Consider the following 25432-nt stretch of genomic DNA (forward strand, 5'->3'; position numbering starts at 1 on the left):
ATTTCTTGTCCCTTATGTATATTATAGGTAAAGACGGTGGATTGGATTCAGAGTAGTGGTGTGGAATGTGAGGGGCCTGAGTGACAGGTTGAAAATGTTTGAAACATTGTAAAATTATTTGCCTGGGGTAATCTGTATTTTGGAGACTCATCTGGTAAAAGAAAATACCGGTAGGTTGAAAAGGGGATAGGTAGGAGACAACTATCATTCCTTTTTTACAGCATATTCATGCCACATCCTGGTACATAAAAATGTCAACTTTAGGGAAATTGGGAAGAAAATTGATAGCGAGGGGAAGTATGTTTTTCTGCATTGTAAAATTGATCATTTAGTGTGTGTCCTCAGTACTTATTGGATTTAATTTAGGAAAAGAGAAAAGGTTTTCATAAACAAGAAAACATTAGTTGGCTGCAGAAAAAAATCTTTGGGGTACGACATTCAGAGGAAATTGGAAAAAAGGGTAGCAGTTTTGGAGGAATAGAAAAGGTACTTAAAGAATAAGGCACAGCACAAGTTATTGATTCAGGAATATGAAGGATATAAAGGAGACTATAGTAGCAAAGTAGGATTTGTTTAAAATGATTAAAAAAGCAATCTGGAGTTAAGTAGAGACACGGCAGATATTGAGAAAGAATTTTTTTTTTTTAATTCCAAAATTTACCGGTCAGAGAGAATTCAAGGTTATTTAGGGTATAAAGAATTTTTGGAAAAGATTGAACTACCAAAGTTTACAGAGGAGCAAAGAGAGATGTTATTATGCTAAAATTGGTTAAGATGAAGTTCAAGGGTACATTAAGAAAAACACAACAGATAAAGATCCACTGATATTAAAATTCTGGCAAAGGTATTGGCAGGGAGGTTGGGCAGGATTATTTCGGATATCATACATAGCGACCACAATGAGTTTATCCCTGAAAGGGACACCACATGGTGCATCCATCATCTTTTGAGCTATTTGCAGTTGCCGGATGGTGGCTCCCGCTCCATCCTGTCTTTAGACGTGGTAAAAGCTTCTGACAGGGTGGAGTGGGACTACCTCTGGCAGGTAGTGAGAAAATTTGGCATTGGGGAACCTTTATTTGAGCTAATAAAATTGATGTATATTAAACCTTCTACAAATGTGAAAGAAAATGGTATAGAAACTGAAAGTTTTTTTCAGTCAAGGGGAACCAGGCAGGGTTGCCCTCTCTCCCCCATGCTCTATGCAATGGCAATTGAGCCACTGACGATTAAAATTAAATCTGACCCCAAGATAAAGGGCTTTGGAGAAGGGGGGAAGGGGTGTAAAATCATCAAAAATGTGAGTATGTTATAGAAATATACAAGAGTTTGGAAAGGGATCTGGTTTACTGATAAATTGGTGGAAATCCGTATTGTACCCTTAGGGGGAGTTGGAAATAAGGAATAAGTGGGATATTACAGTTTTGAAGAAAGGAGAAAAGTTTAGATCTTGGGGATTAAAATCTTGCCGGAGATAGGAGAACTAAATATCGACCCTCTCATTAAACAATTAGAACACAAAAAAAAAGTTTGGAATAAGTTACCTTTGTCAAGGGCAGACAAAATATTACTGATTAAGATGGTGCTACTTCCAAATATATTGTTTGTGTTTGTTTCCACATCTATATGGATAGAGGACTCCCTCTATAGGGAAATTAATTCTTGGAGGTATAGGGTTAATCATTGCATGATTAGTAGCACAGAGAGATAAATTTGAAGAAAATGCTGTGCAGTAATAATGATGGTTCATACAACAATACATATGTGGTGTGACCTTTTCCTGTTTGAGCTCGCTAGAAAGGGTGGGAATGGGAGGGAGAGCATAGGGAGTGAAAATGTTTTGTTTGTATTCATCTGTGTGAGATTGTATTTTCTATTCTTAATAAACAGAAAATAAAACTTACCTGTTACTATATATGTGTTAAAAGGTGAAGGATTTTGAAAAAAAAAAATTAAAATGGCCTGGTCATTAGAATGAAAAACGGGTGCAAAGATAAGGGGTTAAAAGCAGAATAAGGATGGACAATGTTAAACCAATGATTGATCTAAAGAACAGGATTCACAAAACTAATATCCTTTACTTTGCTTGGAAAAAACTGTTATATGTTGGCGGCTAAAATCATCTGATTAATGCCCAGCAAATGTTTTATATTGTGGGATGATTTATTAATCCTTCTGTAATTTCCTTATTTTGTGCAGTTGCAATCAGAATAATTGATGTAGTTTTTGGTGTTGCTAACTTTGCTTTGACTCCATACTGCTAATACAATTTTATTTTTTATAATTTATTTGTTTTTCCCATAAAATGAATCTTAGGAGAGTAAGAGATGATATTAGTAAACCTAGCACATGCTATGCCAACAACTGATAAATGTGTTTCCAAATGAGTATATTATATACATATATAATCAAAGTTAAGTTTTAATAGTTAGATAATTGCACATAAATAAGCCAATTTAGAAATACATTATATTAATGTGAATTAATTTGTAAACCTATGCTGATGTTTCACCTTTCACACATAGAATGTAATGAGTGCAATGTACTGTATTTAAGATAGCGACCTTTATGCTGCATTCCCCATTCAGGATAAGATCCCTCATTTAACCATATGTGAGTAAAACGTGGGTAACAAAGGATTCCTCAATCTCTGCAGAACCCAATTTATTCAGCACATTACATGAATAAATGAATAAAGACCTTTTATTTCTATAGGAGCTGTCTATATTGCAAAATAAACCATGTGATCGGCCTATTTAGGGACACTTTTCACTTCTTCAAAAAGGGAATGTGTCATCAATTTTCTTTTGTACTTAAAACCAGATAGCAAAATATATCAGTTTATTCAAATCATTTTCTATTGTAGATTTTTATATTTTATTTTCTGTCCATGAACACAACAGAGGCCATCTTGCTTTAGGTCTGTTAACAGCATTTAGTGATATGCTTTACAGAAGTGTCATGGACCTCGAGAGTAATAGTCTCTAATCAATAGAATTTTCTATACCCTGTGCAGTTATGGGGTGTGGATTAATTGTGAAATCATCTATTGTCAGATTATATAATGTGATAGAGTTTTTTTTATGAAAGTTGTCATCTTTTGTAATCACATTCCATCTCTTAAGTAAATTGGGTCAAAGTTGTCAGAAAACTCCTAAAGGAATTATCAATTGTCAATCTATTGTAAGTAGTGGCGAGAGGACCTGAACAAACATTGCGGGTTTGGGTTCACAGAACATCTCAGTAAGAAGTCCAGGTTCAGTTCACCGAATATGGGTGTTATCCTTTACATGCTGTGTGAAAAGCTGACATTTGGTAGCAATTTTGTCACTCCCCATGACTTTACGGGGAATGACGATCCAAGCCAATATGGTAGCCCACATTATCGCTTCTCATGACGTCATGGAGAGAGAAAAGATTGCTGACAAAATGGTGGCAAGCATGAGGGTATTGCCCACAGAATATAAAGGATAACACCCATGATCAGTGCAAGCACTGTTTGCAGGTGCTCAGATTTAGGTGGGTTCACTCATAAGGCTTAGTTGCCAGAGTGAAAATTGCAAGATATTATACTTTTTAAAATTTATTTCTGCACTTGATTTCCTCTGCAAATATACCATAAGTGTTTGACCATAAATGGTATAACTGTGACAAAGAAGTGACATTTTTCTTTTATGTATGGACTTATTAACTATAAGGATATGGAAAGAAATACAATACCATAAATGTAAGGGCAGAGATGCACAAATTGAAACAGATCTTTAACAATGGATCAAAAATATGTTACATTAAGTATACTAATTAGGAGTCATTGAAAAACCATCACAAATGCAGAGGCACTTAAATTGCTGACCCTCTGAATTTTGTCCCTCTAATGTGTCAAGTCCAACAATAATCCTTTGATGTAAGATTTGCTCCAACTTCGTTAAATCATTAATTCATTAAATCATTAAAACTCATTTAATATTTTGAGTTTCTTCACACACTTTTGTGGGTTTGATTACTTGACCCTGGGAATCAAAATTTTGAATATTAAAATCCATATAAAACACTCCAACACACACAGAAAACCAAGTAAACCACAAGTACTGTAGGTCATAAACTAGCTTCCTTTGCAAAAAGAACTCACTGAGATTTATGCACAAGTAAAATAATTAAAACATAATGTCCAAGATATTGCATGAGTTACTTTCTGGTCTTTGTAATGCAGAGGATTGTGGGTAGGATGCACTTCCGATTCAGACACCTCCCACTTCCTCCTGACTCTCCACATGGGCTGACACATCTATTGAAGGCTTTTACTAAGATACTAGTAGTATACCCTGAAGAATCCTGTGTGACAGGCGATACGCATGGGGCTCATCTTCTCCCTCAAGTCTGACACCCTCATCTATTTCACTATTTACAAGAAGGAGCCCTTTTAGGACTGCCAAGGCAATAACAATTTATTAACAAAACTGTCCTAAGACAGAATGGAGCCTTACTCGTCAGGCCTAAAACATAACTTTTATTTTTCTTATAAAAGATTAAATCATAAATTTGTGACACACTTTGTTAAAAACCGCAAGTGTGAGGCTGTAGACTGTCCTACTCTAATAAGTAATGCTGGGTGTGAGCTCAGCCTATAAGTATATATGTGGGTCCCTGCAGCGACCCATTAGTTAGACACCCTCAGACTTGGCACGTTAAAAGCCAGACAATAGCCCCCCCGACATGTTTCGCCGGAGTCACTGCAGGGACCCACATATATACTTATAGGCTGAGCTCACACCCAGCATTACTTATTAGAGTAGGACAGTCTACAGCCTCACACTTGCGGTTTTTAACAAAGTGTGTCACAAATTTATGATTTAATTAGAGATGAGCGAGCACTAAAATGCTCGGGTGCTCGTTATTCGAGACGAACTTTTCCAGATGCTCGAGTGCTCGTCTCGAATAACGAGCCCCATTGAAGTTGATGGGAGACCCGAGCATTTTTCAAAGGGACCATGGTTCAGGAATAAAATGTGTTATTTAATTGAAAAAGAATGTCTTCTGATAAGTTAGCAGATGTATGCAAACATCTGCAATCTATTCTTCACTGTTCCGCGCGTATATTATCTCCCGACAAGTTAGCAGATGTGAAGAACAGTGAAGAATAGAATAAAAACAGTGAACACAGGATCATTTAAGTGAAAAACGCAGTGAAAAACACAGTGAAGAATAGATTACAGATGTTCTGCACATCTGCTTACTTGTCGGGGTGATACGCTGTCCCGGGATCACTCCTCTTCTTCCACTGAAGTCTCCCCGTGCTGCCCGATGTCTCCCCGTGCTGCCCGATGTCTCTCCGTGCTGCCCGATGTGTCCCCCGTGCTGCCCGATGTCTCCCCGTGCTGCCCGATGTCTCCCCCGTGCTGGCCGATGTCTCCCCGTGCTGCCCGATGTCTCCCCCGTGCTGGCCGATGTCTCCCCCGTGCTGCCCGATGTCTCCCCCGTGCTGCCCGATGTCTCCCCCGTGCTGCCCGATGTCTCCCCGTGCTGCCCGATGTCTCCCCGTGCTGCCCGATGTCTCCCCCGCGCTGCCCGATGTCTCCCCGTGATGCCCGATGTCTCCCCCGTGCTGCCCGATGTCTCCCCGTGCTGCCCGATGTCTCCCCCGTGCTGCCCGATGTCTCCCCGTGCTGCCCCATGTCTCCCCCGTGCTGCCCGATGTCTCCCCCGTGCTGCCTGATGTCTCCCCCGTGCTGCCTGATGTCTCCCCGCTGCCCGATGTCTCCCCCGTGCTGCCCGATGTCTCCCTGCTGCTTGATGTCTCCCTGCTGCCGTTCCGCGCGTATCTTCCGACAAGTAAGCAGATGTGCCGAACATCTGTAATCTATTCTTCACTGTGTTCTTCACTGTCTTTTTCACTTAAATGATCCTGTGTTCACTGTGTTCACTGTTTTTATTCTATTCTTCATTGTTCTTCACTGTGTTTTTTTAATTAAATGCTCGATCTCGAGCAGGGGAAATACTCGTCCGAGCAACGAGCCGTTTCGAGTACCTTAATACTCGAACGAGCATCAAGCTCGGACGAGTATACTCGCTCATCTCTAGATTTAATCTTTTATAAGAAAAATAAAAGTTATGTTTTAGGCCTGACGAATAAGGCTCCATTCTGTCTTAGGACAGTTTTGTTAATAAACTCATCTATTTCACCCACTGTAATGTAGCACCTTGGTTTGCTCAGCAATGCAAGCAATAGTTCTATTAGCAAAACATGTGCTGTTGGCTACCCACAATGATCTCATGGTTCTTTTGCTTGGAAATATCTGGGCTCTCTTTTAGCTTTTGAGCTTTACTACCAATATACAGATAGAATCTTTCTGACATTTTGTTATGGTATGGTATGTTACTTTTAATATTACATAATAATTGACCAGATCATTTGAGTTGCTTTTTATCCATTCTTTTCTAGTTTTCAAATGTTCTTAATCATGTATGTGAACTACATCTAAATAAAGTATTTTTGTCCCTATACACATCTCTTTGTTCTTTGTTGTATTTTGTTGTATTGTTCTTTGTATGATGCATTCTTGAAGAGTTTGGTATTTACTCTAAATTTGTCTTGTATAGAGCTGTAAGCTCCACAGCTGTCTAAATACGATATCATGTCTCTGAACATCATATATGCATTGGATTGTGGCTACTGAACCAAGTGCATACTGAGGCTTTATGTACACAAGTTATGCAAACAAGTAGACCTTTGAGGACACCACCAATTCAGGGAAGAAGATGCCCTCCTTATGATTTTAACATATTGGTGCACATTTACTAAAGTCCTTGCGCCAGTTTTCTGTCTGACTTTGCATATTCTTTTATGTGAAAACTGCTTACACATGTATTTAAGAAGTTCCTCGCTACATTTGCTTTGCAAGTGACTAATTTGTGTTGTGGCTGCACTATATTGTCTGCATTGTCTGCATTGTCGGACCATGCAACACATCTATCATACAGAACAACAGAAGCATCACATGCCCCACGTTAAAAGGGCACCAAAAAAATGTTTGGGGCACAGAACGGGTGCCACAATTTCCTCTACAGACTACGCAGGAAAACTGGGCACAGTACAGACTGCCCTGTTCTTAGTTAATGTGCCTCAATGTGTTGAATTCAAATGACTTTTTGACCTGCAGGCACATTGTCTAGTCACATCGTAAATTTCAAACATAGTCAAGCCATTTGTAAAGAAATAAAATTTTGTGATTGGGAGATTTTTATTTATAGTTGACTTTATGTATGTCCTATAAGTGTAACATGCATTTCTGTGATATCATTGTGGGTTATATAAATAAGTAGGTATCCAATTTAGCAATATCACAGGATTTTAAGAACAAAGCCAATGTTATACTTTGTTTCAACTAAGTCTTTTCAAATGTCGCTTAAAGGTCAGAAACCTAATTTTCTGTTACACTGAGAGTGCGCATGATTTAAAATAACAGGCATGACACCTACTAACTAAAGAACACAAATTACACAGTAGTGCATCAGCCTAGAGGATTATAGTAAATTGCTGAAGAGCGTTGAAGAAAACTTGATAAATAAGTTTAGAAGATATAAACAGTTTCTTTTAACTCCTGAATCACCCAGAGTGTTCAACTTACTCTTTTTTACAATATGAATTTTAATTTGAAGTGATTACAGATGATGAGTCAGCTATATTGTTTTACAATAATATTGGTATGTAGAGTTATTTAAATGTTAATGGTTAATTAAACATCAAAAAATGATTATTTTAATATTATGTTGAAATGTTTTAGGCTCTCTTGAAACCACCAAGGTATCTTACAATAATTGGTCTCAAAAGCTTTATAGAAGAATATTCAATTTGAACCCAACATCAATGACACGAGAATCTATGTGTTGATTTCTAACGTAAAAATTTACAATATGATTAAAAATGTGTACCAATTCTGTAGATGAAGAGTAATTTCTTCTTTTGGGCCTACAGAATCCCAAGCCTAAGCTCATCAAAATCCAGAGACACTTCAAGATGACAATGATAGGCTATAACAATAATGAAAGTGTCACTGTCTAGAAGCACACCAAATGTTACAATGCGAAAATGCAACAATAGGCAAAGATTTACAGTTTTAACAACCAAATAACAAACAGCAGAAATATATATATATATATATATATATATATATATATATATATATATATAAATCCTACTATTGAAAGTCTATTGGACCCAAATCATGTCAGCATAATACCTATTCAAACCTCCATTAGAGCAAACCAGAAGAAAACCAATAATTTATTGCAAAGCATCATTTGAAAAAATCTCATCTTTATTAAATAAATTACATGAAATTCATTATATACAGGCGGTCCCCTACTTAAGAACACTCGACTTGCATACGACCCCTAGTTACAAACGGACCTCTGGATATTGGTAATTTATTGTACTTTAGTCCTAGGCTACAGTAAACAGCTGTAATAGTTGTCAAAGGTGTCTGTAATGAAGCTTTAGTGTTAATATTGATTCTTATGACAACCTAACATTTTTAAAATCCAATTGTCACAGAGACCAAAAAAGTTCTGGCTGGGATTACAATGATAAAATATACAGTTCCGACTTACATACAAATTCAACTTAAGAACAAACCTACAGACCCTATCTTGTATGTAACCCGGGGACTGCCTGTATTTCATACTTATTGCACTTACCTAAGTTCTACACTACACTGCCAACACCCCAACATCCGTTTCGTACCCTGTTTCATCAGTAAATGTGACAAAGCAGGGTGCGAAACTTACATTGCGGGGTTGGACAGAACTGGTGGGTGGAGTATGTCTTCTGGTGGGTACTTTTGGACTTATGAATGGGGCTTTGCCCGTATGTTTGAGAAGATAAGGGAAGTGCAATGAGTATGAAATGTATTATTTGTGATAATAAATAAGTGTGTAAATAAGTGTAGCCCGTGATTTATATAAAAAACAGTGCCTACTGAGGTATTTTTAGATAGATATTCTACTCTCCATTTATACCAACACTGTCTGCTTGTTGTGTTGATGTTTTTATATGTATCTCTATTAATGGGATTTTTTAATTCAGATTTTTTGTGATGAATTTCATAAAAACTATTTTTCTATGTTAATAAAGATGAGATTTTTTTCAAATGATGCTTTGTCATAAATTATTGGATTTATACTGGTTTGCTCTAATGGAGGTTTGAAGAGGTATATAAAATTTGCAGTTGCTTCTAAAGTCACTTTAAATGCACATTCAAAGTTATGAGTGGGCACCACTATCCATGAACATGTTCTGACTCACTAATCTGTGACCACATCTGCATTTTGGAAATAATTTGGCTATAGAAAATGTTGTTAAGATGGACCAAGATGTTTTAATATGTGAAATCATTGTTACATTTTCAGGCTTTCTCAACTGATTTCAGGTACACATCCTATTTCAGGCATCAGCAGTTTCTCTGGTAAGTATTAGCATCGGGTAGTAAGATTTTCATTATTCAAAATCATTTTTGAGTTGAGTTAACCTTTGAATAAAAAGAATATATTTCTGTAAAATGTCAGTGGTTAAAACTGACAGGGAATTAAACGTAAAAAAACATATTGATGTAAAGATTATAAAAAAATGGATAAAATGACTATTGTCAGACTATATAGATATTTTTGGAATAGAAAAAGAATTAGACAGTGTAACATTGCCAGACATCACTGCATGTAACAGAAATTCAAACTTTATGGCCCAGATTTATCAAAAGTTACGCAAACTGCCTTAGTGCAATTTGCCTTATGAATGTGCAGGGTAAGTCAGATTATTGAATACTAATGCATGGTCTTTAATTATCTGGCACACTGCTCTGCACCACAATTCTGTCAAGTTGCTGTAATAAATGTGTCGAAAGCTACAACTTTAAACACTAACACCCCCCTTTAGGTGCCCATTTTTCTCAAGTGTGGGAAACAGTGCAGCTATAATACAAAACTGGTGCAGACACTTCATAAATATATTTGCATTCTCCAAAGACGTTCTTTTCAGTGCAAAGTTAGACAGAAAACTGGCACAGCCTGTTTTATATATCTAGGCCAATATGTTGGTGTTAGTTTGTATTGCTATGCAAAAATTTTTCTTTTAGTGATTTTAGACAACTCCTCAAAATTCATCATGGGACCAAGACTCAAAAGCAACACATTTTGTAGTCAATTGCATTTTATCTATCAAGAATCCAAGGTTAAGTACTAAAACTGAAATTTTTGAAGAAAGGGTTTTACCTGATTGGTAAAATGTATAATGTCCTGGCCAATTTAGAAATTCTTATGCACAAATTAATGTGCATGATAGCCTGATTTTTTTAGCATACCGAAGTGAAAGTTTCATTTGTCTCAGTGATTTGCATTAAATAAGCAGAGTTCAATTACTGGGATGAATATACCAAAACTATTTATAAGTGCAAAACAAATTGCCACAAATTATGTTTTTCATAAGATTTGTATGCTTTATCTTGTTATATATGGCTTTTTTGTATTAAGCAATTTATAGACACTGGTATCTTGGCTGGTAGTTTCCATCATTATTTATAATCCAAAACTGGTTGTGGCATCTTTTGACCTCTTTTGATAAATTTAGCACTACAGATATATGGTGGAGAAAGCTCCCATAGCAAATGTTAAATGTAACACTCAGATAGAATACCTACTGACCTTTATTTTACTCCTACTTCTTCTTGCTTGAATTTCTTATAATTTTTTGCAAAAAAATGTAATTTAACATCAGTTACATCATGATTAGAGATAAGCGAACATACTCGTCCGAGCTTGATGCTCGTTCGAGCATTAGCGTACTCGAAACTGCTCGTTGCTCGGACGAATACTTCACCCGCTCAAGAAAATGGCATCTCCCGCCGTTTTGCTTTTTGGCGGCCAGAAACAGAGCCAATCACAAGCCAGGAGATTCTGCACTCCACCCAGCATGACATGGTACCCTTACACGTCGATAGCAGTGGTTGGCTGGCCAGATCAGGTGACCCTGGAATAGATTAGCCCCTGCCCGTGCTGCTCGCATCATTCTCTGTCTGGATGCCGCTAGGGAGAGAGCTGCTGCTGGTCAGGGAAAGCGTTAGGGTGTTCTATTAGAATAGTGTTAGGCAGGAGTGATTCTACAAGAACCCAACAGCCCTTCTTAGGGCTACAATAACGTTATACATTTCTTTTTTTTTATTTGCTTGTGGCTGGGCTTGCTGGCACTAGTAGTGCAGCTAGTACCATATTGTGAGGAATTTGCAGGGGGACTTGCTACCGTTGTGTTTAGCTCTTAGTGACACACATATCCACCTCAAACACCAAAGTGGGACAATTTATTAGGGGTTTGATTAGAATTAGGCAGAGTCTGCTGATTTTTTTTTTTTTACCTTTATTTCATTTTATAGCTCAAACTCATCTTGCAAAGCAGTGTGCTTTCAGTGTAGGCTACAAAATAGCCATAGGAGAACCCCAACGGCTTACTTAGGCCTACAATAGCGTTATATTTTCCTTTTTTTTGTTTGCTTGTGGCTGGGCTTGCTGGCATTAGTAGTGCAGCTAGTACCATATTGTGAGGAATTTGCTGGGAGACCTGCGACCGTTGTGTTTAGCTCTTAGTGACACGCATATCCACCTCAAACGCCGAAGTGGGACAATTTATTAGGGGTTTGATTAGAATTAGGCAGAGTCTGCTGATTTATTTTTTACCTTTATTTCATTTTATAGCTCAAACTCATCTTGCAAAGCAGTGTGCTTTCAGTGTAGGCTACAAAATAGCCATAGAATAACCCCAACGGCTTACTTAGGCCTACAATAGCGTTATATTTTCCTTTTTTTTGTTTGCTTGTGGCTGGGCTTGCTGGCATTAGTAGTGCAGCTAGTACCATATTGTGAGGAATTTGCTGGGAGACCTGCGACCGTTGTGTTTAGCTCTTAGTGACACGCATATCCACCTCAAACACCGAAGTGGGACAATTTATTAGGGGTTTGATTAGAATTAGGCAGAGTCTGCTGATTTATTTTTTTTTTACCTTTATTTCATTTTATAGCTCAAAGTCATCAGGCACAGCACAAAATCCAGTTGTGTGCTGTCAGTGTAGGTCAGAAACTAGCCATAGCAATAGGATAGCATCGTTTTGTTAAAAAAAAAAAATTAAAAAAAATAAACACAAAAAAAAAAATTAAAAGTTTACACTTTAATTTGGAAAATGTTTAACCCGAGGGCTAGGGGTAGAGGACGAGGGCGTGGATGTGGGCGTCCAACTACTGCAGGGGTCAGAGGCCTCGGTCCTGGGCGGGGTGAGACACCACCTGCTGATGAGGGAGCAGGGGAACGCCGCAGAGCTACACTCCCTAGGTTCATGTCTGAAGTTATTGGGACTCGTGGTAGAGCACTGTTGAGGCCAGAACAGTGCGAAGAGGTGATGTCGTGGATTGCGGACAATGCTTCTAGCCATTTGTCCACCAGTGAGTCTTCCACGCAGTCCACCCATGTCACCGAAATCAGCACTCCTCCAGCTCCTCCACCTCAGCCTCCTTCCCCCCAGTCTGCCCCCTCCGAGCAAAATTTGGCATTTGAACCGGCATACTCTGAGGAACTGTTTTCTGGACCCTTCCCACAGTCACAAACCACTTGTCCGGTTGCTGCTGAGCAATTTTCCGATGCCCAGGTTTTCCACCAGTCGCAGTCTGTGGGTGATGATGACATTATTGACGTAGTGGAAGAAGTGTGTAAAGAGGTGTCGGACGATGTGGAGACACGGTTTTCAGACAGTGGTGAAGTTGTTGTCAGGGCAGGAAGTCCGAGGGAGGAGCAGACTGAGGGATCGGAGGATGATGAGGTGACAGACCCAAGCTGGGTTGATAGGCCGGGTGAACACAGTGCTTCTGAGACCTATAGCAGAACGAGTCCTATAGCAGAACAGGTTGGAAGAGGCAGTGGTGGGGCCAGACGGAGAGGCAGGGCCAGAGCTGGTGCATCAGCGCCAAATGTTGCCCGTAGTCAAGCTCCCATGGCGAGGGCTAGATTTTCAGAAGTCTGGAGGTTCTTTAAAGAAACACCGGATGACCGACGGACTGTGGTGTGCAACCTTTGCCAAACCAGGATCAGCAGGGGTTCCATCACTACTAGCTTAACTACCACCAGTATGCGCAGGCATATGAATGCTAAACACCCCACTCAAGCCCGTTCACCTCCGGCCGGGCACACCACTGCTCCTTCCCCTGTGTCATCTGCTAGTCAGCCCCCTGCGCAGGACCACGACCCAAACACCTCCCGTGCGAAAACCCCATCTTCTCCTCCACGATCCTCCACAGCATCCACCAGCGTTCAGCTCTCCATACCCCAGACGCTGGAGCGCAAAAGGAAGTATAGCGCAACCCACCCACACGCCCAAGCCCTCAACGTCCACATCTCCAAGTTGCTTAGCCTGGAGATGCTGCCCTATAGGCTGGTAGTGACCGAGGCCTTTCGAAACCTCATGGCGGCGGCCGCCCCTCGGTATTTGGTCCTAGCCGCCACTACTTTTCCTGATGTGCCGTCCCAGCCCTGCACAAGCACGTGTCAGAGAACATCATCCGTGCCCTGACCAACGCCGTTTCTGACAAGGTCCACCTGACCACGGACACGTGGACGAGTGCTTCCGGGCAGGGCCACTATATATCGCTGACGGCACATTGGGTTAACTTGGTGGAGGCTGGGACCGAGTCTGACCCTGGGGTTGCTCATATACTGCCGACGCCGAGGATTGCGGGGCCTACCTCAGTCCAGGTCTCAAAGGCCTACTATGCCTCCTCCTCCTCCCACCCCTCCTCCACCTCCTCAGCCTCCGAATTACCATCCGTGGGCATGGCACCATCAGTCGGTAGCTCTAGGCACAGCAGCAGTGCCATCGCTAAGCGACAGCAGGCGGTGCTCAAACTGCTGAGCCTAGGCGATAAAAGGCACACCGCCCAAGAGCTATTACAGGGCATCACGGCGCAGACTGATCTGTGGCTGGCACCGCTGAACCTGAAGCCAGGCATGGTTGTGTGTGACAACGGCCGTAACCTGGTGGCGGCTCTGCAACTCGGCAGACTGACACATGTGCCATGCCTGGCCCATGTGTTAAATCTCATAGTTCAGCGTTTCCTCAAGGCATACCCCAATCTGTCTGATTTGCTCACGAAGGTGCGCCGCATCTGTGCGCATTTCAGGAAGTCCAGCACAGATGCTGCCACTCTCAGGGCAGCGCAGCGCCGCCTCCAACTGCCCGCTCACCGACTGTTGTGCGACGTGCCCACAAGGTGGAACTCAACATTAACCATGTTATCCAGAGTTTAACAGCAGCGCAGAGCGATTGTATACTGCCAGATGTCAACTTCCACCAGAACTGGTAGTCAGGTCAGTCAGCTTCCTCAAGTCTACAATGAGGAGTGGACGTGGATGTCTGATATCTGTCAGGTGCTGAGTAACTTTGAGGAGTCAACACAGATGGTCAGTGGCGATGCCGCCATCATCAGCCTCACTATCCCGCTGCTTGGCCTGTTGAAAAACTCTCTGGTCAGCATGAAGTCGGAAGCTTTGCGCTCGTCACAAGAGACGGGGGAAGAAGATTCCCTTGTTGATAGCCAAAGCACCCTTAGGTCTGTTTCTCAGCGCATATCGGAGGAGGTGGAGGAGGATGAGGAGGAAGAGGAGGAGAATGTTGGCGAGGCAGAAGAGGGGACCATTGTTCAGTTCTTCACTGTTCAGCGTGTATGGGCAGAAGAAGAGGAGTTGGAGGAGTTGGAGGAGGAGGAAATGGGCAGTCAGCCAGTGAGGGGAGTGAATTCTTGCGCGTTGGGACTCTGGCACATATGGCAGATTTCATGCTAGGCTGCCTATCCCGTGACCCTCGCGTTCAAAGAATTTATTCCAGCACCGATTACTGGGTATTCACTCTCCTGGACCCACGGTACAAGCAAAATCTTTCCACTCTCATCCCTGGAGAGGAAAGGAGTGTGAGAATGCATGAATACCAGCAGGCCCTGGTGCACAAGCTGAAACAGTATTACCCTTCTGACAGCGCTAGCGGCAGAGGGCGTACTTCTGCGGGACAAGTAGCGAGGGAGAGTAGGCGAGCAGGCAGCATTTCCAGCACTGGCAGGGGTACGCTTTACAAGGCCTTTGCCAGTTTTATGTCACCCCAGCAAGACGCTGTCACCTGTCCCCAGTCTCGGCAGAGTAGGGCTGATCTTTACAGAAAGATGGTGAGGGAGTACGTAGCTGACCATACCATCGTCCTAAATGATCACACAGCTCCCTACAACTACTGGGTTTCAAAGCTGGACATGTGGCACGAACTGGCGCTGTACGCTTTGGAGGTTCTTGCCTGCCCTTCCGCTAGCGTGTTGTCCGAGGGGGTTTTCAGTGCAGCTGGTGGCATCATCACCGATAAGCGTACACGCCTGTCGACTGACAGCGCTGACAGGCTGACGCTTATCAAGATGAATAAAGCCTGGATTTCTCCGGATTTTCATTCTCCACCAGGTGAAAGAAGCTCAACCTGAATAATGTATGCACTCCTCCTCCTCATTGTCCTCCTTCTCCTCCTCTTTGTACACTAAAGCATAGGAAACTGGCTATTTTTCGCCAGGGCCAACTGGCTCTAGCTATAGTACTCTATGTATTTAATTTTTCTGGAGGGCCACCTACCCGGTCCTCTGTTTTAAGCAATTTTTGGGAGTGCCACATACAGGCACTCAATTTATTTAATTTTTCTGGAGGACCACCTACCTGCTCCTCTGGTTTGAAAACTTTTTTGGACTGCCACATACAGGCACTATCCAAATTAAATTGTCTCCATAGCAGACTCCACATGTCGTCTTTTTAGCTGGCTCCACACGTTGTCTCCATTGCTACCTCCACACGTCATCGCCATAGCTGCCTCCAAAAGTCGTCCATATAGCTGCCTCCATACATTGTCTCCTTATCAAACAAACTGTGTCAGGCAGAATTTTGGGTTGTTTTCATGGCTTCCACATCAAACTTGTTAACTTTGTCGGCACCCTGCTGTGTAATCCACAAAATATACTGGCAAACTTATCATTTACCAATATTATTTCAGCGCTTCTTGCGCATCTGTTTACATTCCCCTCACCCGCCATATCCTAAACTTATAAGAATGCTACTACACTTGACCTTATACAAAAGGTTCTTAGAAGTGCTGTTTGGGGAGTAGCCTAGAGACAGGGGCTTGAATTGGCGAAAGCTCGCCTGGCAGCGGAGTGCCAGCTCCATCTCAAGATCCAACTAACATAGTTTTAACTGCAGCACCTTTAATCTACTACTAGTTCACTGCCTCCATACATCGTCCCCTTATCAAACGAGCTGTGTCAGGCAGAATTTTCAGGTGTTTCACCAGATACATAGTGGAACTCGGCCCATATGTCGCCGCCATGCTGGAGACCTGAAGTTGCAATCATAGCAGCGCAATATGGATGCCCCATACTGTCGCTCTTAATCATGGAACCATTTCCGTAAAAACAATTAAAAATAGAACCACTATGCTATTCCATTATTCGTAGGTGAAATATTCAAACGACCCGGCCTGATTTGAAAATTATAATTAAAGTAAAAGCTTCTGGCCCCCAGGCCCATTTTGGGTGGGGAGGAGCCGAGAGACAGGGGCTTGGACAGGCGAAAGCTCGCCTGGCAGTGCAACACATCGTCCCATTATCAAACGAGCTGTGTCAGGCAGAATTTTCAGGTGTTTCACCAGATACATAGTGGAACTCGGCCCATCTGTCTCCGCCATGCTGGAGACCTGAAGTTGCAATCATAGCAGCGCAATATGAATGCCCCATACTGTCGCTCTTAATCATGGAAGTCGTCTCCATGGCTGCCTCCACATGTCGTCCCCTTATCAAAAGAGCTGTATCAGGCTCATTTTTCGGGTGTTTCACCAGATACGTTATGGAACTTGGTCACTATGTCGCCACCATGCTGTGTTATCGACTAAATATACCGTCAACCTTTTGTTCACATAGGAAATCATTTCACCTCCTTTGGTGAAACCTGAGCCCATTTAGGGTATGTCGCCATGAGACACTCTAGCCTGCCACTGCTGCCGCTGCCTCTGCTTGCCGTCCCCTATAGTGTCAGGGTCAATTATTGCATGTTTTAGATGCTATCTAGCCTCATTCGGTCACTCTGTCATGGCCATGCTGTTGCCCATAATTTTGGCATAATGGTGCGATTAAGCAGCCTCAGAGGCATCCATGCATGCTGCCCCTGCTGTTTCCTGTCCATTTCCGTGGTGTTTCCATCCTTTTCTGAGGTTCCCAGGTGTTTGGCCAAGCTTCCCTGTGCAGAGCCTTGGTCCCCTTGAAAAATGCTCGAGTCTCCCATTGACTTCAATGGGGCTCGTTATTCGAGACGAGCACTCGAGCATCGGGAAAAGTTTGTCTCGAATAACGAGTACCCGAGCATTTTAGTGCTCGCTCATCTCTAATCATGATGTTTCAGTGAGCAGAACACTTTGAAGTACAGGAAGTCCCAAGGTTTCATACAAGATAGGTTCCATAGGTTTGTTCTTAAGTTGAATTTGTATGTAAGTCGAAACTGTATATCTTATAACTGCAGATCTAGACAAAAACATTTTTTGCCCCAGTGACAATTTTAGTAACAAACTTTTTTGCTGTAATTGGGCCAAGGAATATCAATTAAGCTTCATTACAGACACTTTACAGCTGATCATTGCAGTCTGGGACTAAAGTAAAGCATCCAGGGAGCTTCACCAGAGGTCACAGTGGGCAGAGGGGTCCGTCTTTAACTATGGGTCGTCTGTAAGTCGGGTGTGCTTAGGAAGGGGACCGCCTGTATAGGTTTAAAGTGTATGAAGGCATGATCCTGCATTCAGATTCATATGACGTACCATTTGTTTGCTTGTTACACATTATCCTTACACCTGATAAAGATACACATACAGTACTTGTAGGTTCTATTTCAGCCAAAGTATAAGTTCATCATTACATATCAGGTTTTGTCAGTAGTGCTTCAATGTAACTGTCATCAATAGGCTTAGATCAACAACTCTGTGGTGCTATACACCCAAAACACCTGGCAGTAATCCATACATTAGTAAAATCCACATAAAGCTTTCAATATAATCGACCAAACATGAAGTAAAGAAATATCTTATAACAATATCTTCTGCATAGGGAGCCAAGAAGTTGTGGCAATTAAAATCAGCAGTTTATGCTGGGATGTAGCACTTTATCATGCACCCCCTGAAAACTATGCAGTTTTTATAGCTCCCCATAATTCAATCTGCATTGTTGAAAAACAACACTGTGACGTTTGTAAATGAAATTAATACATATGATAATATGTGACATAGCCATATATTACACTCATTTCTCTTGCTATAAGGAGCCAATAAAAACTTATTTTTTTATAAAAACACACATAAAGCAGTCATATTATCTGCACAGACTAAGAATAATAGTGGTCTTACCTGTGCATTTTTTCAAATGACTGTTCTTTTTGCCATGTGATCCCAGCTTGCAATTAAAATTCTCTTCCCAAAACTCTGCAAACCATACATTTCTTCGGTTAATGGCTAGTGACCGGCTTTTAAAATATCTATCAAATCCTATTTCATAAAAACAAAAATTATCATTAATACACATAATGACCAATAAAAGTGTCCCAATGAAAATTAAACCATCTGCTCTACCATATGTCATGTAATGGTGATCTGGACTGGTATTATGGTCAGTCAGGCAGGGAATATGTTTCACGTTGCTATAATTTCTTTTACTATTTATAGATCCTTATTATCAGATTTTAATATGCAACTACTAAATGGCTTACAACTTGTTGAAGTAATTAGAGATTTATAGATTTGGCACTAATCTGGTATTTTTCAGGCACCAAAGTGAAGATTTGTTAAATATCAATTTACAGTTTACTTAAAGGAAATCTTACACCAGGTCAAAGAATTGTAAACCAACCACACTGACAAACTGGTGAGTGCGCCCACTGGTAGGTTCTGCTTTTCTATTAGCTTCTTAGGACCTTGTTTTAACAATAAAAAGGTTTCACAGATTATGCAAATGAGCCCCAGGAGCTCCATACTGTATAGATGTTAATGGAGCTTGGAGCCCCGAAGGCTCATCTGCAAAATTTTTAGAATTTTTATTGCTTGGTTTACAATCCTTTATCCTGGTGGTAGATTTCCTTTAAGTTGTTAATATAAAATAAATAATATTACTTGGGGGCAATAATGCTTTTTAATCTGTATTGATGTGATACACTCATCCTGATGTGATACCCTTTTAACTTTTAACTTTTCCCAAGTGTCCTGATTTGCTCCACTTCCTGCTCCTGTTCTGACACAGCAGGTTATGCTGGGAATTCCAGGTTTGCAAATAACTAGCTTCAGCAAGGCTCAGTTAACATTCACATCATCTGTTTCTATTCCACTCTCCATTTTAGGAGAATGTAACAGAAACTAACAACAGAAGTTGCTGTTGCTGATGCAGGAGGCTTGTTGGTAACTGTTGGGCATAGCCAGGGACACAGAAGAGAAGACAGAAGCAGTTTATAACTTTTGTCTTCCCAATTTATGGTAACTCAATGATCATTACATAGTGAACAGAGGTAATGGCAGAGCTGATTTCTCAGCTCTGCATGTGCACTGGCTGCTGGGTCTTGGTTTATACCATAGTTAAAGAAAAAAGCACTGCAAATGTTGTATTGTAGCTTAATAAGTAAGATAGGGTCATCAAAATAGCACATGCACAAAATTATTGAAGAATTGCCCTAAAGGCAGTATTCCCACAAAGACAAGATTCTTAAAAATAATCAGAATAGAACACATTCTCTAATTCACTGTTATTAAAAAAATGCAGCATTTCACACATACTATTTGAACGTAAATCTTCCGATTGTGGTCAGACATAGCAAATTGTTCTCATGAATAGCTTCTCCTATCTGCAGGATGCAGTGTGATCTCTGCCCCTTCCCTCTCCATTACAAGATAAGCTCACACACAGACACTTCCTGCCAGCAAACTATGTATGCAGACTTACTCTACAAGCTACAGGTAAGATAAGATATTTATAGTAGGGGAAGGAGTTATAGCACTCTGTGTGTGCTATAGCTATGATATAATATAGCTGACGGTGTGTGGTATAGGTGAATCAGCAGGGTGTCACTGTGTGTTATATCCATCTCATGGATCTCATCATCTATCATCTCTGATCCGTCTCTCATCTATCATCTCTGATCTGTCTCACCTCTCTTTTTCTATGTGGCATATACTGATGAATGTTCAGAAGCTAAATGAAAGTGTGGATACATCCTGGACCTTGATAATCTAACCACATTTTCAGCTCACAAGGATCATAATGGGGCTTATTTACTAAGGGTCCGGGGAGCGCACTTCTGATTTTGAAATTTTGCGCCGCTGTGACAGGTATTTAACAGGGAATTGTGTTACATGGGATTGGATTGTGGCACAGCTGTGCTGGCTTTCATGTGACAGAAATCAGGGGGCAGGCCGGACTGACTTGAACTCAGCGCAGGATTTAAAATTCAATTTGTGTTGCAAGACAATGCAATTACATACACTAGGAAGAAGAAGGTGAACTCCGGCGGACCTGAGCGGGGAAGCGACACATGCAGGATATCGGGCGCACGATAGTGGATCATGGCGCAGTGCATGATCGTCGGACCATGCACTTTCTGTGAACTCCCAGGACCGGGTAAGTAGATGTGCCCCAATGTGTCTGCTTTCACACTGTGGAATTTTACATTGACCCTCACTGAGTTATAGGAGCTAAAACATCAATATAACTGAGTAAAATTGTAAAGTAAGGCGCTTAACATTTGACATCACTAGGGGGTTAAAATTTGAGAACTTTCTTTCATGGGCAAACTCCTTTAAGGCACTCTCATGGTTGTTAATGAATAAGGGAAATATTACCAGCTATTGAGGCTCTCTTTGGTAGGATTGTAACGGCTCCTTCTGCTATCTCCTCTTGTTGGTAAACTGGTGAAATCTTAGATCCCCAGCTGTCTGAACCAATCCAAAGGAAATGTCCAGTTTGATTGTTTCTTTTAGCTGCTTCAAGGATACGTCTGCAGGAAAAAAGAATAGGAAGAAAATAGAAAGGAAGAAACGTCCATTGATTTCAGTCAAGACACATTAACCAGATTCACTAAACATCCAGGGAGGAAACGATTAGTCAATCATTCTGTCAAGTTGACTCTAACTTCAGAGAGATAGAAAGAAGAAAGCTGCAGCACCTCTCTGTGTCTGCAGTTCATGTTAATTTGTTTTTGTCTAACCCTAATGTACCATACATTGTCTATCATTCTCATTTCATTTATCTCATTCAATCTTGTGTCTCAATCCACAGAATACTCTACCGGTACAGAAAGACAGCGAGTCTGTCTCATAGGAACAGCTGAATAGCATTTGTCTAAATGCAATTGAAATTTGCTACACCTCCAGTCTCACAAGGGTATCCTTGACGAGTTAATGTAAAACTGATAAGAAAGAAATGGGTTTGTGCAATTCTCCTGCCACTGGAAAAGATCAAACATGCCACAAACAATAGGAGGAAAGCATCACCTTATGTCATCTTCATTTGCAAAAATGATTATTGCCCGAGCATGAGGGGTTTCCAGCAGGCGCTTAATGATTTTATCATATTCTCCTGGCTTGGGCTCTCGGGGGATTTTCAGTGATTGGGCAATGCAAACACCACCTGTAAAGACATAATACACTTCATCTCAGAAACGCCACACTTTGAGGATTACTGATTAATGCTTCTTATAAACTCCATTTGGTTTATATAAATAGATCTAGGATAAATCCACATCAATTACCTCTACATGTGTACATATCATGGTTAATGGTATATTGCACTGGATGACAGAATTTACTATGATGCTTTATCTGTGAGCTTTGGTTTATTAAACAGGAAATGAAAAGCAAATGAACACATTTAGTGCTTCCCAAATACATCTGTTCTTGTATTTCACAGACACTTCAAAACATCCTTTTAAAGAGTCCCCTTACAGGTGTTTTCTATTGCTAAGAATCGTCAGGGTTATTCTTTGTTAAATTGAAATCAGATCATTCAGAGCACCGCAGAATTTGCTATAAGAACACTCATAGCATTTGTTTTATAGCCCATGAATAGATGAACACTTATTATTGGTTATATAATCAGTGTTGAGCAGTATAGAACCTCCCTCTGCGGTCAACACTGGTACAGTGCTGCTGGCAGAGTCACCAATGGCTGTCACTCTTCACCGGCAGCATTTTGCTGGTGTTGCTGGGAACCACCATTTTGGGGAGAATCGTCCATCACTGATGATGTCATTGAGAGCAACAACCTCCCTTCAAAATGATGGTGCGCAGTGCGCTGGCAGGTTGTTTAAATGCATTTTTATTGCATTAGCCCCTGAACACATGTATGCCATAGTGCTTCAAGCATGTATTAAGAGAACTAATGAGCTGAGCATTCTTCATATGGTGGGTGTTGGCTGCATTATACAGTTGATGATGCCAATTGAGGATGTTAACCATTTACCTGCCACCAGTGGCTTTGCCATTTGGTCTGGGTGCCGCCATCTTTGTTTGGATCGTCAATCCCTGTGACATTATTGTGGAGCAATAATCCATTTTAATGGCAGCTTGGAGGCATACTGTTATAGGTCCTTAGAAAATTCTTCATATACTGCAATACTATAGTATATTATTGCAGAACATCGTAGAAACGATAAATCCCCCAAGGATTAAAGTACCATTGGAGGTCTAAAAAGTAGTTAAAATAAAAATAATCCCCCTTTCCTTATAACTAAAAAAAATACACAAATAAAATCAAAAACATGTTAGGTATCGCCACATCCCAAAAGTACATATCTATCAACTTACAAAAATTACAGTAAAAAAACTCTGTAACCAAAAAATGTATTTGCATTTGCATTTTGCAAAAAAAATTTATAAAAATTGAACTAATGGTTGTACAGTCCGAAGATGGTAGCAATGTAAAAGTCATCATATCCTGCAAAAAATGACAACTTTTTAAGGTCTGTATGCCATAGTTTGAAAAAGTTATTAGCTTCAAAGTAGGACAAAATGAAAAAACTTTATTTGTACAGAAGGTTTTAATTTTTTTTTATCTATTAGAACATAATAAAACCTTCATAAATGTCATATTCTCACAATTGTACCGACTCAAGGAATAAAGTAGAGGTGTAATTTGGAGCACACAGTAAAAGTCATAAAAATGGTGTCCACAAGACAATGGAGCAAATGCATTTTTTTCTACAATTATTTTGCATTTGTTAATTTTCCCAGTAACCAGAGTGGAATAAAATCATAATGGAACCCAAAAATCGAAAATTAATTTGTATTTGAGGGGTTAATATAAGTTAAGTCCTACGCAAATTCACCATTTGTAATTTTTATACAGGTAGTTATATATTACTGGAATGATTACTATGCTTAACACATTACATAGTTTAGAATAAAAAAATTCCGCAAAACAAAAACATGAAAGAAGGTAGCTTGCCAATACATGCTAAAGTGTACACTGTATCCCTGAAATGTAAGAATACAGAAGCTGCAAAGATTTTATGAGCAAACAACATGGGAAAAATGCAGACTTTATATCAAATGAACGTATAAATAGATTACCTCCAATACGCTATTGTTACTGCATATTTTTTGGCATTTATTGGGGCAGGGACTGTGGAGGTTACTGCCTGAGGGTAAGTGTGGAGGGGAAGCTTGAGGTATTAAGAGTGTGTATAGCATTGTATGAGTATGTATAGCATTTGTTTGTGCAGTTCCATAATATTATATCAGTGTTTTTACTCTTGGCCTAATTTATTATTATTTCTGTTAGTGGATTTCATGGAAGAGTACGGTATGCTTATTTTTGTATGTTGTTATCATTATTTTTCCCTGCTGTATATCGGTGAGACAATCTGTCATATTCAAGACAATACAAAGTACAAAATCTAGAATACTGCATTGAAATCAGAGCTCCTGTAGGAGACCGCAATCCTCTCCGTGCTCCAAAACACACACACACACATACGCATAGGTCTTCAGTTTGATGAGAATTCCAGGAGGAATATATTTATTGACTTAACAGCTGCTTGTTTGCTAGAAAAATACATACTCCTACTAAACAAAAATGAGCTTCATCAAAATTAATAAACTGAGAATGTCAAAGATGACTGCTTATATGCCGTGCAAATCCACATATGTTTACATTACTCTAGCTACTAATTACACAATGAGAGTAGTTACCAAGTAGCTTACAAGGGAAAAAATCTGCACAAAGATCTTCGAATAACAACAGGCAGAGTTTAACAAGAACTATTGACATCACGGTTCAGACCACAATATTATTGATTCGGTTTTAGAAACGCAAAAGTTTATATCCAGAGAGATCAGACACAGCTTTCAAAGTGCATAAGATAGCTTAGAACTTGTGTAACCTTTGGTGGTTACATGCTAAGCTCCAAATATTGCCTCTGGGTATTTTATTCCTCTAATTCTTTAATACAGCTGTTTTGCTTCCTACATAGTATGTAGCTAGAAATACTGCAGGAAATAAGTCAGGAAAGCATCTTGTTCCTTGAGGCAAAGTGTGAGGAGGTGTCAACATTGCTATATATCCAGCCAGCTCCATGGTAGGCTTGTTAACACATCCTACACAAGCGCACACCTTAGTATAACAAACAGGTTTATACAGATGCATTATTATTAATATTTTATGTTTATGATTCCATTGTCTTTGTGGCAGATTCACATTATAAAACACGTACAGCAAATACTTTTATGACAACCATTGTCTCCCAAGTGCATGGCGGTAAAATATTAGAATATTTGTGCAAATATGTGTATATTGTCTGTATGTCATTAGTATTGTATTATTTTTTGTATCCATATTACAGATGTCTAATAATAATGGGCTATTTTATGGGAAAGAGAGGGAATCTTACAAAATGCATTGCAATATAGATGTCCTTCTATATAATTCTTTATATTTATTGAAGCATATTACAGTATATTGCATTCTTGCACTGCATGTTATCTAAGGTAAATTAAGCTAATTAAGTCTTAAATTGTGAATATGTATTATAATTCCATTCAAAACAATATCTTTGAGATTTAGTGTTTGTGACCAGTGTCCTGAAAATTAGCTTTTCCTGATGATACAATAAAAACTTTGCCTCTAATATTACCTTATAGAAGTTAGCTCGCTATTATTCAGTGACTGACTTTCAACAAGTCTTTTCACATAACTGGGAAGTATACCAAATCAACTCTATTTAAGGGTTTAGTTTTAATATTTGGGTATTGTATTCACTGGGCGGTTTTTTACACCTCAATGTTGATTCTCTATTGCAATATATCTGAGAAGA

General features: G+C 40.2%; 1 protein-coding gene across 2 annotated transcripts in view; it reads right to left on the minus strand.

The window, feature by feature from the left end:
- GRM8 (glutamate metabotropic receptor 8) overlaps window positions 1–25432 on the minus strand; it is a 682838-nt gene that overhangs the window by 239868 nt on the left and 417538 nt on the right. For both annotated transcript variants that reach the window (XM_072147036.1, XM_072147035.1), the window contains exons 4-6: window positions 21615–21750; window positions 20964–21118; window positions 18489–18626 (exon numbers count right to left, since the gene is read on the minus strand). In XM_072147036.1, the coding sequence (XP_072003137.1) occupies window positions 18489–18626; window positions 20964–21118; window positions 21615–21750 (429 nt within the window). The remainder of the gene's footprint in view (window positions 1–18488; window positions 18627–20963; window positions 21119–21614; window positions 21751–25432) is intronic.

The sequence above is a fragment of the Engystomops pustulosus genome, chromosome 4 (assembly GCF_040894005.1).
Source record: "Engystomops pustulosus chromosome 4, aEngPut4.maternal, whole genome shotgun sequence".
Classification (NCBI taxonomy): domain Eukaryota; kingdom Metazoa; phylum Chordata; class Amphibia; order Anura; family Leptodactylidae; genus Engystomops; species Engystomops pustulosus.